Source organism: Aricia agestis, chromosome 5 (genome assembly GCF_905147365.1).
Source record: "Aricia agestis chromosome 5, ilAriAges1.1, whole genome shotgun sequence".
In the NCBI taxonomy this organism is placed as follows: Eukaryota; Metazoa; Arthropoda; class Insecta; order Lepidoptera; family Lycaenidae; genus Aricia; species Aricia agestis.
In genome coordinates, this window is record NC_056410.1 from 12991867 (window position 1) to 13010533 (window position 18667).

An 18667-nucleotide genomic window follows, 5' to 3' on the forward strand; every position below is an offset into this window, starting at 1 on the left:
GATTTGATTTTCTTCCATACTGCTTTATACTGATCAAGAGCCAAATCAAACTATCGGCCAAAAGAAAGTCTGCAGTCTGCGGGGGCTCTAAAAGGTACAAATATAAAAGTATTTAAAATATGCAACTGTGGCATCATAGCGGGGCACTATAAATACAGGGTGTTGAAAATCAATGGCTATATTTGGATGAGCGCGGCAATTTGACGTATAGTCAATTAACGCGTCCAGTCCGTCCGGTCGTCCGGCGCGGTCGGGCCCGGCACTCGTCCGACAACGCCGGAAGTCGCGCCCTCCGCCGCCCCATAAAAGCCTGTTAGTTGAGCAGTTTTGTCAATTAACAGTGACAATGTTTAAATTGCGAGTATCCGACGAGTTGAAATAGTTATCTATACTTGTTTTAAAATATAAGTAAACTTAAATAATCGAATTGTATGTAAATTGTTAAAAAAAATGTATGATAAATTGTAATGTAATATTTCGGAGCATATTTACTACATTGCTCTTTATAGCGTAATTTTAAGGCATTCATAATATATTTGCAATGATTGTAGAAAGATGATGAAGAGCCAGCTGTAAGATCCCAATCAATATTTGAATTGGCATAACCTCACCAAATGACGTAGGTCTTTGATGGTGCATCAGTATGACAATATGATTACTGCTTTATAATGCGCAAGTTTGAAATAACGTTTAAAATATCCACATCTAACAATAAACCACGTCGTTTGTTACAAAATCTTACAAAACCAGTTACTTGCAGGTTTTTTTACCGATAGTTTCTGATACTGTATTTAATTTTATTAAAATACCAAGGAACTTTATTCTAATAAGAAATGGTAGCAAGCTGAAATTTCTAATAATAACGTCGCTTGCATTCCCACGAAAAAACATAAAATTTCTAAAAGATCGGTAATATCATGAAGATGCTTAGTAAAGAAGACAAAAATAGGGCAGCGCAAAGATTGATCTTATACCAAAGAGAAAAGATTTTCTAGAGCACTGCAAAATGATACCTGTAAAAATATTTTCTTCTTTGAGAATACCTTTCTGAGATAATAAAAGATGCCAATTAAAGAATGTCCGCTATTTTACTTGTAACGCCAAGTTTGTAGTGCTTCTTAGCGGGAGTAAGTTTAATAAACAATTTACTGTTCATCTCCTCTTTTTTAATTTAATATGTTCATTTTACATAATCGACTTCAAAAATTTATACAAAAGGAAAATGGAATGGTTCTTTTTTTATGAAATAAGGAGGCAAACGAGCAAACGGGTCACCTAATGGAAAACAACTTCCGTCGCCCATGGACACTCGCAGCATCAGAAGAGCTGCAGGTGCGTTGCCGGCCTTTTAAGAGGGAATAGGGGAGGGTAGGGAAAGGAATAGGGGAGGGTAGGGAAAGGAATAGGGGAGGGTAGGGAAGGAAATAGAGGAGGGTAGGGAAGGGAAAAGGGTAGGGGATGGGGCGAAGAAGAAGCATGTAAGTACCAATAATAATCCACATTCAGAAATCATAAGTAAATAAGAAAACACTATGATGATTATTTTTACTTTACAATGGTAGTTGCTACATGCTTCTTCTTTACAATGCATTTTTTTACTGCATTTACATTAAAATGGTAGTTGTGAAGTGAAAATAATCATCATAATATTGTTTTCTTATTTACTTATAATTTCTGAATGCAGATTATAGGTACTTACATGGTTCTTCTAAAAACTGTTTCATATTTTTATTATTTACTAGCGGTACGTGCTTCGATACGTATAAAGTTAAATAATTAAAAAAACCTTGCTTGTACTGTCAACAATGAAAAAAGTTTAAAAATAGCAAAATCCCTACTAACAAAATCATTCTCCATTTATTTAATATATTACAAAAATGTAATAACTGATTAATGAAGAACCGCTCGACCGATTTTGTGTAAACTTCACATAAACTATCTGCTAAATATTCCGAACAAGGCCTAAATATTTGGTTTGGATAAGTAAGTAAATTTATACGTGGGAGAGCCATGCTTCGGCACGAATGGGCCGGCTCGACCGGAGAAATACCACATTCTCACAGAACAATTTCTCACAAAACGCTGTGTTTCGCCGAATGCGTGAGTTTACCGGAGGCCCAATCCCCTACCCTATTCCCTTCCCTACCCTCCCCTATTCCCTGCCCATCCCTACCCTCCCCTATTACCCTATTCCCTCTTAAATGGCCGGCAACGCACCTGCAGCTCTTCTGATCCTGCGAGTGTCCATGGGCGACGGAAGTTGCTTTCCATCAGGTGACCCGTTTGCTCGTTTGCCCCCTTATTTCATAAAAAAAAAAGTACGTATGAGAGAGCTAGTAAAAAAGGGGATATTTTGTACATGCAACAGTTCATCACTAGTTAGTATGCAGAGGCAGAGTATCATCTTAAATATACTTATTCCATGTTTAAGTATGTTGTTTTGTTTTGTTGTACATAATATATAATTGCCAAACAATTCATATCTCAATTAACATGAATGATTATAATATAATATGTATATTCAGCTACAATAACCATGTAGGCATTGCGCGCAGCAAGTGTGAAATTACAGCCAAATATCTCAGTGCTGAAAATGCATTATACAATTAATTGATATTATTGTATAAGTAAAAGACTACATATTTTAATTTTTATTCAAATATCAGAGTAGATTATGCAATATGCACTTATATTTTTTAAAATCAGTATGACTAAATCTGTCTATTCTCTCTAACTCTAATATCTCTACTATCCAGTAGTAGATGGATTCTACAAATTCTAAATCCTATCTTTTCGAATTGAGCAACTATTTTTAATCTTACTAAAGATTTCAGAATAAGAATAACATAATATGTGATTTTTAATGCTGAAAGCCGCAATCCATTATATTATACTAAAACACATTATATCTGTCGCTACATGTACAATTTTACTATACTTCGTATTTTCAATAATCGCTCATGCTTCGGTTGCTGAGTCAGGTACTTTGAACACCGAGAAAAATACGCAGTGAACAAAGTTCTCGCGAACGAAGTTGGGGGCAATATCTAGTTATTACTACCGTAGAAACCGCAACTTCATATAATAATAAAATCAGCGGACAGTAGTCAATAAATCAAATAAACAGAAACTCACTCAGAGTGTGTATCAATCGAACTGCGGGCAAAATTGTGAGCAACATTTATATAGTAACATATAATACTAAAATCGACGGATAGTTGTCAGTAGGGCAAATAAACAGAAACGTGTGAAAGGGTGCGTTATGCAATCACAATGAGGCCTGATCAGTAATTCAGTATTATCGTATTTCGTGACAAACAGAAATAATGAGACACGTTCGTGAAACCCCTTAGCCCGACGCCCGTGCAGTACTCATTAAATGTATTTAATTGTGTCCGTGTGATAAACATGTAACAACTTTTGTTTTATCTTATTTTTATTTCATTTACTATCTTTATCGTTGTTGGTATGTGGTTATACAACATAATATATTCTATGGTTATACTTAGATTAGTGTTCAGAGCGAGGGTAACTTAGGGCGATCAGCAAAGACATGAAAGATCATAATATTATTTTCTGTCAAAGTAATTGTAAGCTATTATTGATAATATAATATTATTCCAAAAATATAACACAAAGTTTGCTTAAAGCTAAATTCTACGTGTTCTTTTGTATTTCGCTTGTATTATTCCATCAAAGGTCAACGTAATCTGCCGGACATATACTTTTTTAAACTTAAAGTGTTAGAAAATTATATGAGTTATTTAAGGGAAATATTGTGAGGCACTAGGTATTCGACACAAGTTTAACCAGGCATTGTACCGCACTAGGTATTCGACACAAGTTAAACCAGGCATTGTACCATGAAACTGTTTTGAGACTCAAACAATCGAACGATAATGCCACGTCCTACTCTAATAAACGTGAAATGACGTTGTTAGAGGAAGACGCGGCATTCTCTTCCTATTGTTTGAGGCTCAAAACAGTTTCGTAGTAGGCCTAATTGAGGTTGCGCAGTTTACGTTGTAAAAATTTAATTGGTCGACTATTTACTGCCGGCTAATAATTAATTACTTTTATAATATTATTATGGCATACAATATATATAAAATACCTTTTACAAGGCAGCCTAAAGGTCATCGTACGCATGATTCCATTATAATTACGTGAATGGTAAAAGGTGTTAATATGTCTTTCATTATCAATCGATCATTCGTTTATCATTATTCGAATCTACTAAATGTCAAAATAGATCGGCCAAGAGTAGAAGAAAACAAGCTCGTTTACAATATAAGTGAGATATAGCTAACCGGTATTTAATAAAAGAGTACGAAAGCATAAACATGTTTTTAGATGGAAGCCTATGTTCGTTAATTGCTTTGTCCGTGAAAGTGGACATGTCGAAGTATTTAAGCGCTGGAAATAGTAAAGTAAACCGACCATCCGACTAATATGACATCAGACAACCACCATGGCTATAACATTAAAGGCAACAGGGTGATTTTTCAATTGGTATACAGATAACTTTTACCTGAGATGTATTGTTTATTTGAAAATAATGTTAGTGTACACTTTAAGTTTGTGTCATTAATCACAATTGAATAATAATATGTTAAAAAATATTGAATGTCGTTAAGAGAATTTAATGTCAATGTGATAAAAAAATATACTACTAAAAGTAATAGATAAATACGCTCTGCGCCTTTTAGGAGCTCCTATTTTGGAGGAGTCAATTCCACTATTCCTAGAGGAACAAATGTTGAAATTTCAAAATTCTTGTGATCGTTTGGAAAAAATTAATATTCATATGGCCTTTCAAATTATCAAATTTTGCTTGTTTGTACCAAAATTTACCTACTTTCTAAGGTGTTCTCCAGTTTGGAAATTTACCAATAGTTTGGCCTCTTTTGACGCAGCCATCCGTAAAATTTTGACCCATATTTTTAATTGTTCACTTACGGATAGGGCGTGGTGCCAAGCATCACTCCCTATTCGCTTTGGGGGCATCGGCATCAGGAAAGTGTCAGATGTTGCTCTTCCAGCCTTTCTATCTTCAGTAAATAGTACCAGTCCATTGACCCGCCAAATTCTCTCCCCTTCTTTTGGCAACTTTGATTTTCCGTTTTATAGTGACGCGTTAGAGGCCTGGAGAGAAGCTAGTGCCAATGGGGCCGTTCCAGCCAACATTTGTTTGCAGCGTCTTTGGGATGAGCCGCTTTGCCGTGTTGTATTTGATAAGCTAGTTATCTCTAGTTCCGACGCGGCTGAGCGGGCCCGTCTTCTGGCTGCTGCAACTTGGGAATCTGGACTCTGGCTCCAAGCACTTCCATCTCCAAATTTAGGCACGTTACTGGACAATACCACCTTCTCCCTTGCCATCAGTCTGCGACTAGGTTTGCCAACAAACCATCCACACTGCTGCCCTTGTGGATCTATGGTAGATCGTCTGGGTCACCATGGGCTTTCTTGCCAGCGGAGCGCTGGTCGTCTGTCGCGCCACGCGGCATTGAATGATGTTGTACGTCGGGCTCTTGTCTCCATCAACGTTCCGGCTATTTTAGAGCCGAATGGTATTGCCCGTGATGATGGCAAGAGACCCGACGGCTTAACAATAGTTCCATGGAAAAGTGGGAGGTGCTTGGTGTGGGACGCAACATGTGTCGACACACTGGCGGCCTCCTATTTACATGGAACTTCAGTGACGGCTGGTGCGGCGGCGTCCGAAGCGCAAACGCGTAAGCGGCGAAAATATGTATCTTTAAGCCGTGACTACATATTTCTGCCGCTTGCGTTTGAAACGTTAGGCCCGTGGGGGGATGATATGAAAAAGTTTTTCAATCTTATATCATCCCGCCTCATAGATCGCACAGGTGACCAGAGGGCTGGAGCGTATTTTGGCCAGCGATTAAGCCTGGCCTTACAGCGGGGCAATGTGGCTAGTATTCTGGGCACTCTCCCTAAAGGCAGCAGTCTGGATGACAACCTTTTTTATATTTAAACTGTTCTCTTTTTACGCTAGTTTTTATTGTAATTTAGTTTTATTGTTTTAGTTTAATAAAGATATTTACTTTACTACTAAAGCTTAAAATGTTAGCCAAACGTGAACCTTTGATGTTGCACATAGATTGTTTACTTTATAGGGTCCATGTGGATTGGAACTTAAGAATATTACTATGATCTTATGAATTCTAGTATGTCATTATGAAATATACATGTTACGTAAAAGGTTTTTTACTTTTGTATTCTGTTATATTTCTTTTATGGGATGAACCTTTTTGCTTAAAGTTAAGGTCAGATTTCACGTGATAGTAGTCAAAATTATTGACTCAATACATAATTTAAAATCATTTACTAAGCCATCAAATACCTAATCAACCATCGACATAATATGTCCCCTATATTATAGGGGTACGTTACGTAAGTTGAATTCGATAATTTCGATGGTAAAGTTACAAATCGGAGATGTTTGATTTAACGCATTGCAGATGCACACACTCTGATATAGAGTATTGTCATTCTCATTTGGCATGTATCTTCACTGTCGTAACTATCGGATACAATCTGACTAAGCACCCTGATTTAAATTATGACGACAAACTAATTCGTTATTTGACTTACCTTATAACCTTAATTGTATGCCTAATAATCTGGGAGCACGGCAGTGCTCCAGCCAAGCTTTTTAGCAAAGGCACGGCCGTAGCATACTTTTCTCGAAGCGGTTCGCGGCTTTTTCCCACCCCCTTTATCTTCGATGTTAACAAAGCTAGGGATTTAGAATTTCGGTGACTAGGAGCAAGTATTAAAACTAGCTTAACTTCCAAATTACATTACATTTCGATAAATAGTTTAAAAGTTACGGATGATCAAAGTTACTACATTTTGTCACTCACTGACTGACAGATCATCAAAATACTAAGGTACTTCTAGCAGACTTAGAACCTTGAAATTTGGCAACAAGGTAGGTCGTTATCCACAATGAAAGGAAAAATTATGAAACTGGCCAAGTGCGAGTTGGACTGGCATACATAGGGTTCCGTACCGTAAATTTGTATGGGAGCCCCCCTAAATCACAAGTTTATGTACTTTTTATTACTTATTATTAAAGTTGAAATACAATTAAGTATTTTCTGAAATTTTCAAAAACCTTACTTTTACCATTATGGATATAGAGCAAAAAAGGGCAAAAAAACGTGTTTGTTGTATGAGACCCCCGATTAATTATTTATTTTATTTTAGTTGGACTATTAGCTTTTATAGCGACAACAAAAGTACATAATTTGTAAAAAAAAAAATATCTAGCTATTGCGGTTCTCGAGATCTAGCCTCGTGACACACGGACGGACGACAGACAGACAGCGAAGTCTAGACTCATTAGGAATAGGCTCCCGTATTCATCCTTTGGGCAAGGAAACCTAAAAACTAAAAAGTATAATATAATTTTATTAAATAAAAGAAAAGATTTTTATATTTGTGGCTTTGCAAGAACATTAAAAATGAGTTTCGACTTCATAATGATTATTTTACGTACAAAAGGAAAAATAGTGTTAACACAGTTAACAATGAAACTATGATAATTAAATTCGATTAAAATATAAATGAAATCAGAACTGCGAATTACGATGAACACTCCATACTCGCTCGATAGATGGTGTAGCACTCCCTTTATATCGCAGTATCGCTTGTTTACGGAGTATAATTAGTATGGTTTAAAAAAATCCGGGATAGGTCGTAATACTCAATCGAAAGTAACATCGGTGCACGAACAACCTCCTGAAAGTTCAAAAGTTTTTGGGCTATCGTCATAGAATTTGTACTTTGTAGAAGTACCTACCTGTTATTATCAATTAATTTTACGATCTAGAATATATACCTAGAGATAGAGAATGGGTGCTAAGCTAAGTACAGAAAAGTTTTAACGCGACCTGAAAAGAAAAGAAACCTTAAAAAAAGAAATGAAATCCCACCAAAACATTAAATGTAAAAAGGAGCCAAGCAAAATATTGCATAGCCATGCAATATATCTATCGTAAAAAGTTTTCAGATCACATTCAAGCCAAGCCTTCAACTTATTTTGTAATTTAAATCAACATTCAGTGAATTTATCAATAGTTTTCTTTATTTTATAATTATTATAGTGGCTTGGCAATGAGCACTAGAGAAATAATCAGCGACTGATTGGATTTATTGGGTACCATCGTCCATATGCATCGTTACATACTAAAAACACTTTACGCTTGCCGTTTGTGTAAGTATGAACTACCCCAAATATGAAGTTTTATATTTGTTTTCTTGTGCTCATTGCCGAGCCACTATAATAATTATAAAATAAAGAAAACTATTGATAAATTCACTGAATGTTGATTTAAATTACAAAATAAATTGAAGGCTTGGCTTGAATGTGATCTGAAAACTTTTTACGATAGATATATTGCATGGCAATGCAATATTTTGCTTGGCTCCTTTTTACATTTAATGTTTTGGTGGGATTTGCCTTTTACTTGTCTTTACTTCATGACATCAACCGATCATGTTAGTTATTACATTAAACTTTATAACGAGGTCGTCCAATTTTCGTTATTATTTAAAATAACAGGCCATTAGGAAAGAAAAAGTAATTTATAGATTGTTAACTTAGTTTCATGGTATTAATGAGCTTCAGTTATCATTGCTTCACACGCTTTTCTGATGGATGACTTCTAAACTATATACACCGGGACATTTATTGAGCTCCATTATATTTATATTATGACGACCTCTGTGGCTCAGTTGGTGAGCTGTTGGTAGCTCAAGCTGGGGGTCGCGGGTTCGACTCCCGCCGACGGAACAAAAAGTTTTCAAAGTTTCTGGGTCATGGATGTGTATTAAATATGTGTATCAACTATCATATAATAAAAATCTATAATAAATGGCTCCCACACCGGTTTTCGGTGACGGTGGCCGGTTTCATTGAAACCAGGCCAGCTACGCAGGAGTAATTTTATAGTGCCCGAGTGTGTGCGCAGTACACAAGAGCACTCTCTATTCCTTTACTCTCATAACCCAGTGGGACGGAAGACCGACACGACCGGCGAGAGATCAGGTGCAGGACCGACTTTTTTACATGCCCATCCGACGCATGGATCATCTTACTTGTCAGACAATCAGGTGATCAGCCTGCATTGTCCTAACCAAACTTGGAAATAGCATGTTTCCAACGCGGGAATCGAACCCACGACCTCCGAGTTAAGAGCCGCGCTCTATACCACTAGACCACGGAGGCGTTAATAAAAAAAATTAAGTAAATAAAAATCTATACTAATATTATAAATGCGAAAGTATCTCTGTCTGTCTGTCTGTCTGTCTCGCTTTCACGCCAAAACTACCGAACCGATTGTAATAAAATTTTGTATACAGATAGTCTAAAGCCTGAGAAAGGACATAGGATACTTTTTTACTCAAAAAAAGGGTTGTAAGGGGGTGAAAATGCGTAAATTTGTTCAAATTAAGTTAGTTCGAAGGCAAAGGCGAATGCTCGGAAACTCAGTCTGTTAATGCTGGTGTCCCTCAAGGCTGTGTACTATCGCCTACTCTATTCATACTGCATATCAATGACATGTTACCAACCAACGGCATTCATTGCTATGCGGATGATGCTGATGCCGGTATGTACAGGTGATGCTGTATATACCGGCTCCCCTAATATTTCTCGGCAAAATGTCACTGAGAGTCGAAACGAACTTGTGTCTAAGGTGGAGAATTCATTGGAGAAGGTCTCTGAATGGGGTAGACGTAACTTAGTCCAATTCAACCTCACCAAGACACAAGTCTGCGCGTTCACCACTAAAAGGTCACCAATGGTCGTTTATCCTCGTTTCGAGTGCACATCTTTAACAATCTCCCCTAGCATTGAGATACTTGGCGTCAACATATCGAGCGAAGTCCAGTTCCGATATCATCTTGAGGGTAAGGCCAAATTATCCTCGAAGAAGCTTGGTGTTCTTAACAGAGCGAGACAGTACTTCAGTCCGGACCAACGCCTACAACTCTACAAGGCGCAGGTTCGGCCTCATATGGAATATTGTTCTTATCTCTGGGCAGGGGCGCCAAAATACCAACTGCTCCCTCTGGATCGTATCCAACGAAGGGCTGCTCAAATTGTTGACTGCCATAGTGTTTCAAACAGCTTGGACCCCCTGGAATTACGCCGAGATGTAGCTTCACTATGCATCCTCTATCGGTTGTATCACGGGGAGTGCTCTGAGGAATTGTTCGGAATCATACCACCTGCAACTTTTCGCTATCGTCCCACGCGAAAAACATACCATCCTCATCACCTTGATAAGTGGCAGTCTTCCACAGTGCGTTTTTCGCGTAACTTTCTGCCGCGCACTGTAAAACTCTGGAATGAACTGTCACCAGCAGTATTTCCGGACCGATACGACCTGCAAACCTTCAAGAAAAGAGCGTATTCCCTCTTAAAAGGCCGGCAACGCACCTGCAGCTTTTCTGATGTTGCGAGTGTCCATGGGCGACGGTAGTTGCTTACCATCAGGTGACCCGTTTGTTCGTTTTCCCCCTTATTTAATAAAAAAAAAAAAAGTTCCAAAAATTCATAATTGATGGCGCCGTGCGTCTCCTACATCGCGCTAACGCTTGCTCAAAAGTATTTCTATAAAAGGTGGTATCATCTAATATTAGAGTTCCGTTTTTTTTCGATTGTTATATTTTTTACGATACTAAATATGTCAGAGCGAAACTTTAAAAATTTATTGAGAAAAAACTAGCCAATGAATTTCAAAATTATTTAATTGATATTCTTAAAATAACCTATTTTAACAAAAAAAATATATAAAAAGTAGATGTGATTTTTTTTGGACAATGCCCATTGGGGGGCTAAATAAGCTTTAAAATTTGACATAAAATATAATGTTTAATTTAAAAAATGAAATATTATGTGCACACTGCACAGCTGTTTTGATTAAAGGGGTACCAAGGGTTTTTTTTATAAAAGCTTTTGACACCAATTTTGTTGACATCGCGCGCTATAAACTGAAGTCCACGCGGACGAAGTCGCGGGCAACAGCTAGTAGTTAAATATATTTCCGTTGTCTGATATCCGTAACACAACTCTCTCAGGAACTTAGCACGGGGCCAGACTGACGTGGTGCGAAGTGTCCATAGATATTATTATTATTATATTTCAGTCTTAAATCAAGATTGAAGTAGACCAACTAAATGTTATCATAATTATTGTTGTCGACATATTATGATGTTTAAAAACTATTGTTAATGTTACCTTTATTATAATGTTAAAAATATTATAATGAAACCTTTATTGATAAAACATAGATTTGACTTGCGAAACCTTTGCGATCAAACCAAGATAAGTTCTTTTTGGAACAAAAAATATTCAACGCACTAATCCGGAGCCTAAACTAATACGATGCTTAATTTATTTAAAATCCGTTTAGTTATAGTTATTGCGTGAAGATATAACAAAGATACACGTTCATACATTTTAAACATTTTTTTTTAATATTGATGTAACGAAATAACATTATTATTAATAGAACACATAGTTATTAGTTAGAGTAACGAAAAACTCTACTTTCTTCGTCTCACCTGAGCATCAATCGTGTTCACATCCACTGTGTCTGGGAGACAAAACTCTCTGATTTATTAAAAGGCAAATGTGTTTGCCTGTGGCATTTCTCTCGGCTTACTTCAAAAGTGATGATTAAATACAAATGAAATGTATTCAATCATCACTTAAAACTTCATACATTTTAAACTTTTTTTTCAGAATATTGATGTAAGGAAATAATATAATTATTAATAGAACACATAGTTATTAGTTAGAGTAACGAAAAACTCTACTTGCTTCGTCTCACCTGAGCATCAATCGTGTTCACATCCACTGTGTCTGGGAGACAAATCTCTTTGATTTATTAAAAGGCAAATGTGTTTTGCCTGTGGCATTTCTCTCGGCTTACTTCGAAAGTGATGATTGAATACAAATGAAATGTTACAGCTTTAGAATAAAGCACACAATAAAAGCTCTGTCTACTGACTACAGGCTCAACAGAAAAATATTTTTTCTCACTCGATATTCGACACACTTAGTGGCTACAGCAGTTACATTTTTAGGTTACATGAAGCATGATGATTGATGACAGGCACTCGTAAAATTGAACACAATTTTAGTTAAATTGGTAGCTTACATTATTAGTACGTACGTACTCTATAATATAAGCAACCAATTTCATCAATATTGATTTAGAAAGAAGTGTACACTTGTTTCTAATAGTAACCAAATATCAAGAACACACATGTATTATTGATATTTTGTTTACATCTCTTTGGCTTCATATTTATTTAACGTGGAGCAGAATTCTACACAAGCATAACGTCTCGCGAAGCACATGGTCTGTCTATCGTGGACTGAATTTTCGAGCTCGCACTAACAATTTTTATCAAGCTCTCCATGAATAACTTGAATGCATCGAAATAGAGGGTAGTTGGAGTGCATGAAAATTGCTACATTACCCTCGCTACGAGGCATTACGAGTATTAAACAAAGGAACGTTATTTTTTATTTCGCTATCAAGAATCTAGTATGGATTTCGTTATTTTATTATTACTAATGTATGTTAAGTTCTAGTGTTTATGTTACATCGTCGTCCATGTATATTTTACTGTTTGCAAAAATTTTTAAATATAACAAACAGTAAAATATACATAATATAACTTTTATAATAATGATAATGATGAAGACATGAGTGAATGAACCGGATAACTAATATTTTACAATATAAGAGCAAGTTCTCATATTTTCCCTTATAATTTGCAACTTAACTACGTTATTATTTATTCTGGCTAATATAGAATCTATGTATATAGCTTCTATATTTTATTTTAAATTCTTCCGGTCCTAAAGCCTCCTTATATGCAAAAAAACGTCAGTTTTCAAATTGTAACGTGGTTCATCTACTCATATCTTCATTAATATTATTAATGATGTCTCTTCTCTACTTTCTATGGAGTGAAGAGTGTGAAGTAAATAGAAAACTTTTAGGTACTTTCTTACTTTATTTACAAAAGAAAGCGTTTTGTATACAAAACAATAAATCTACCTTAAACATGATTTATTTATTACATTTAATATACTTACATGTGTTTGCAAATGTAGACCTCGTGAACAGCAAGTCCAGGTAGAGTAGGGCTAGGAACATTTTTACGACAAAAGTAACACTTAAATTTAGTAGATACGTCATTGTTATCATATGGATATTTACGGGCCCTAAGGTAGATCCATCATCAATTCAACCCTCATTACAATAATTAAAACAACATTAACATCAAGTTTGAAAACCCAAAGAAAATCGTGGCATCTTTTTCAAAAAACGGTTTTAAATCATTCTGGTGTATCATAAACGATTATACTGCGTCTGGCACACGCGAGATAGTGATTAAGGGGTGTTCAAGTATCGTAAAATACTTTGCCAAGTCCCGTGAAAAGTTTGGCGCGCGGTGCGTGGGGCTCGCGACTGGCCGCCCTGAGAACTTGCGAACTACTGGCGCGGTGCGAACCAACTGACACATCAGACGGCCAAGCCGAAGCGCCTCCCCTTTCGATGAGGCTTTCTCTTTCACAGAAACCACGACATAAACTTCCATACTCCACGTATTATCATGCTTCAGGTATTATGCACGTAGTCGTTCATTTTTGCGCGGTATATTAAAATGTTTTTCTTTTTTTTATGATGCAATAAAAAGGGTTTATTTATTTAACCTGAAAGCTTGACTGTGTAATATTTCGGTTTAATAGTCTACTAATTGTACTTATTTTAAATGGCACGAGCCTTAACGGCTTACACAATATTTACAGCAAGTAAACTCACGCAGTCCTAGTCCTTAAACTTATTGAAAAAATACAGGTTTTTTTTCTAAGCATCAATAAGTATATTTTAATTAAATACGTATTATTATTACTTTAGGAGTTAGTGATATTTTATACCATCACAATATTTCAGCTACAAAGTTCTGTTAAGTTAACTTTATTAATCACGAGAACGCCTCATTCATCATAACACTAACCCAGTCTAGAAGTTTTATCGAAAATCTCTACATTCTGTTGCTGTTATAAAAGTAAGTAGAGCCAGAGATTTAATATAGGATTATGTGATCTCAGTTTTGTTATTGCACAGAAATATGCAAAATACTATCACGAAACTTTATTTCTTTTGCCACTAGCAACTAATAAAAAACTTACAAAATGAATAAGTCATGAATGAATAAGCTAATATAATATTTTGTCCTTGTCTGTTTGTCTCATTCAATGTTTTGTCACGATGCAACAGGGAATTGATTTTTTTCGTGAATAAAACTATCTTATACAGTATTTTATATTACACATTAATCAATTTATTTTATTACTAGCTGTTGCCCGCGACTTCGTCCGCGTGGACTTCAGTTTATAGCGCGCGATGTCAACAAAATTGGTGTCAAAAGATTTTATAAAAAAAACCCTGGTACCCCTTTAATCAAAACAGCTGTGCAGTGTGCACATAATATTTCATTTTTTAAATTAAACTTTACATATTATGCCAAATTTTAAAGCTTATTTAGCCCCCCAATTACACAACTTTACCCATAAACTATTTATCATTGATAGGTTTAAGGTTACGTCACTGTATATATTATATAATATAAAGTACTGACTTATTAAATAACGTATAAAAGAAATAGCAATCGAAAAAATCGAAAAAAAAAATATGATGATACCACCTCTTATAGAAAGATGTTGGGCAAGCGTTAGCGCGATGTAACAAATTTTCGTATTTTCACCCCCTTACAACCCTTTTTTCCAGTAAAAAAGTAGCCTATGTCCTTTCTCAGGCTTTAGACTATCTGTATATAAAATTTAATTACAATCGGTTCGGTAGATTTGGCGTGAAAGCGAGACAGACAGACAGACAGACAGAGATACTTTCGCATTTATAATATTAGTATAGATTTTATGATTTTCTATGTCGAAGTGACGAATCCACGTCGGAAAGCATTACAGTTTTTTTTTAAATTGTTGTTAATAATATAGCTGATATGTTTACTTGAAGACAATGTGGTTAGTTCGGCCTTCTATTGATCTCAGGTAATCTTTTAATGGAAATCTTAAAGTAGGGTGGTACTTAGGTGGCTTCGTCGGACGTGCGGTGCACTTGCGGTGTAATCCAATACTCCACCTGGAAATGTTTACAATCAATGACTGACTCGAAAGCATTCCTATTTCGAAGCCCTTTAAGTCTATCGTATAACATTTCATAACTAAGTGACAAAACTATATTAAATGGTAGAGAAACCATGTTACGAGTTGTTATTTAAGAATTTAAGAGATACTAAAAATAATAAAAAATTCTAGGTTCTTGGTGCCTCTGATTATTATTAAAATACTAGCTGTTGCCCGCGACTTCGTCCGCGTGGACTTTAGTTTATAGTTGTTCCCGTACATCAATTGAGTCGTTTACGCGCAAATCAGAAAGTATATTGTGTGGGAACCGCACATTTTTCCGAAACAAAAACATTCCTTGTCTCAGATTCAAATTAGTATCTCCAATCTCCATGCCAAATTTCATCAAAATAGATTAAATAGTTTAGGCGAGAATCATAAGAGTTTATTGTGCGGGAACCGTATATTTTCCGGGATAAAAAGTATCCCTTGTCCTTTCCCGAGACTCAAAGTATTGCCATACCAAATTTCATCACAATAGATTGAATAGTTAAGGCGATAATCATAAAGTTTATTGTGCGGGAACCGTACATTTTCCGGGACAAAATTAGTATTCCTTCTCGTTTCCCGAGACTCAAAGTATCTCCATACCAAATTCCATCAAAATAGATTGAATAGTTTACGCGCAAATCATAAAAGTATATTGTGCAGTAACCGTACATTTTTCCGGGACAAAATGTATCCTATGTTCTTTTTCGGGACTCAAAGTATCTTTATACCAAATTTCAGCAAAATGGGTCTAGCCGTTTACGCGTGATGTCGTGACCACTCGAAATATAACGTTCCGCGCAGCTTCGCCCGCGTAAATTAGATATTTCACAGACAAATTTGTCCACAAAAAATAGCCTATGATCCTTCACGTGGTCTACTTCTTATCTGTGCCAAATAACAGAAAAATTTCTCCAGTAGTTCGTGAGATAAGCCCTTTCAAATAATTTCCCCGGTGTTTTTTCACATTTTCCTCTATTTCTTCGTTTCTATTAGTGTTAGCGTGATAAAATATAACCTATAGCCTTCCTCGATAAATGGGCTATCTAACACTGAAAGATTTTTTTAAATCGGACCCTACTGGTCCTGTTTCTATGCCAAATAACAGAAAAATTTCTCCAGTAGTTCGTGAGACAAGCCCTTTCAAATAATTTCCCCGGTGTTTTTTCACATTTTCCTCTATTTCTTCGCTCTCATTAGTCTTAGCGTGATAAAATGTAGCCTATAGCCTTTCTCAATAAATGGGCTATCTGACACTGAAAAATTTTTTCAAATCGGACCAGTAGTTCCTGAGATTAGCGCGTTCAAATTAGCCATTTCAAATAATTTCTCCCGTTTTTACTATACTTTCCTCTATTTCTTCGGTCCTATTAGTTTTAGCGCGATAAAATATAACCTATAGCCTTTCTCGATAAATACGCTATCTAACACGGAAAGAATTTTTGAAATCGGACCAGTAGTTCCTGAGATTAGCGCGTTTAAATAAGCCCTTTCAAATAATTTCCCCCCGTTTTTTTCACACTTTCCTCTGTTTCTTCGCTATTAGTATCAGCGTGATAAAATATAGCCTATAGCCTTCCTCGATAAATGGGCTATCTACTACTGAAATAATTTTTCAAATCGGACCAGTAGTTCCTGAGATTAGCGCGTTCAAACAAACAAACAAACAAACTAACAAACTCTTCCGCTTTATAATATTAAGTGTAGATTTGTAATTTTTACTTTCAAAAGAAATTAATTTTATATTAAAAATAATAGCAAACATGTTTTGCCATTTACGTTCTTTCGGTCAAGAAAAAAATTTGGTCGATTCTTGGAAGTACTCAAAGTTTTAATTAATCCAGCCGTTTCGGAGAAGTTTGGCCACAAACTATCTATTATCTTATAATTTATTGACCTACAATTTGGAACACACCAAAAGGTAAAATAACAAAGTACAAGCCGAAGAGCCTAATAATAAATAATGTCTAAAAAGCTTTTTTAAATCTTTATAGGAGCCACTCCGTTAGACCATCATCAAAAATTGCAAGCACCGGATATGCTAACCGTAAAATGATGCCGGATCCTACGGATTATAGGATCCGTGTCTCTGGATTGCAATCCTTGGTTTTCCTTGGTTGCTGACTGCAGTACCTAATGGATACATAACGACAACGCTAATTATAAAGCTAATTTTAAACGTTTCAGTGAAAACATAAAGTTACAAAAAGTGTGTATTATTTATTGGTTTCCAAGTACACAGTGACCGGCCTAGCGGCGCCGTGGAAATTCGTTCTACGAAATGAAGTATTTCCCTCTAGCCTTAGAAATACCATTAATATTTAGATTTCACGTCATTGACGGACAATCGGGAAATTCACATTCGCGTACATGTAATCGATTTTGTGTAATGCCTTTTTGTTGTAATAAAATCGTAGTGAAATTTTTTATTCCAATCTATATAAAATGTGTGGTTTTTAGTTATTTTTGTGTAAGTAGGTAGATTTTAGTGAAAGCTACAAAGAAATGGCTATTACATTACTATTAAAAAAGCTTCGACCGTGTAAACTTACTGTAACGACGGTACACTTGGGACATTATAAAAATTTTATTACCGAGTCTTCTCGACTTTTGACATTTCGGAATGGACTTACTCTACTATTATTCCATGGAGAATGTGATAAACCTAAAACATTTAAATGCTATCCTGCTTCGACGTGCTTTAAAAAAACCGCTAAATATAAATAATTTAAAATTAAGCTCAACAATACAGTTACGTTTCCGACTCATTTAAAGCAATCAAAATATATTACATTTTATATAAAAAATTCTCGTGTCACAATGTTAGGCCGCGTACAAGGAGTACGCGGCCTAACATTGTGCATATTCGAAACGGCTTCACTGATTTTAACCAAATTTTATATGCATATTCAGTGGGTCTGAGAATCGGCTACTGGGTACTTAATATATTGATAAGTGTATTTGTTGAATACATAATGGTAAATTATTACAACTCGAGACTGACGGCGACCATTGTTTGTGCGACGGGATAGCGATGGACGTTGCCATAGTGACATACTTATTTAGCCACTTCAATAAAATAATACGGGCGAAATAAAGAAACCTTTGCCGGGACAGCTAGTTTTAAATAAAAAACAGGCCTAAATTGTAATTATTATATCCCAATTACCCAATACCGGCACATATCGGCAGTCGGTATAATTAAGAAATAATTAATTAATTAGAAAACAATACTCAAGAAAATTAGCAAGGAGATTTTTTTCTAAATCTAGAAAATTTCCTTCAGATATTTGAATATTTGAATTTGAAAGTGATCTGAACTATTAAAACATGGTTCACAATAGCCTCTACCCTTATTCTCACACTTTAATCATATTATCTTTAGTACATAACGAGCAGGTTACGGTGTACTAG

At 35.7% G+C, this 18667-nt stretch overlaps 1 protein-coding gene across 2 annotated transcripts in view; it reads right to left on the bottom strand.

Annotated features, from left to right (window-relative positions):
- Positions 1 to 13542, bottom strand: part of LOC121727241 (lachesin-like) — a 45018-nt gene extending 31476 nt beyond the window's left edge. For both annotated transcript variants that reach the window (XR_006035635.1, XM_042114960.1), the window contains exon 1: positions 13151 to 13542. Coding sequence is in view for 1 of the 2 variants with exons in the window: in XM_042114960.1 (XP_041970894.1) it covers positions 13151 to 13262 (112 nt within the window). In the remaining variant the exon portion in view is untranslated. The remainder of the gene's footprint in view (positions 1 to 13150) is intronic.
- Between the last annotated feature and the right edge of the window lie 5125 nt (positions 13543 to 18667).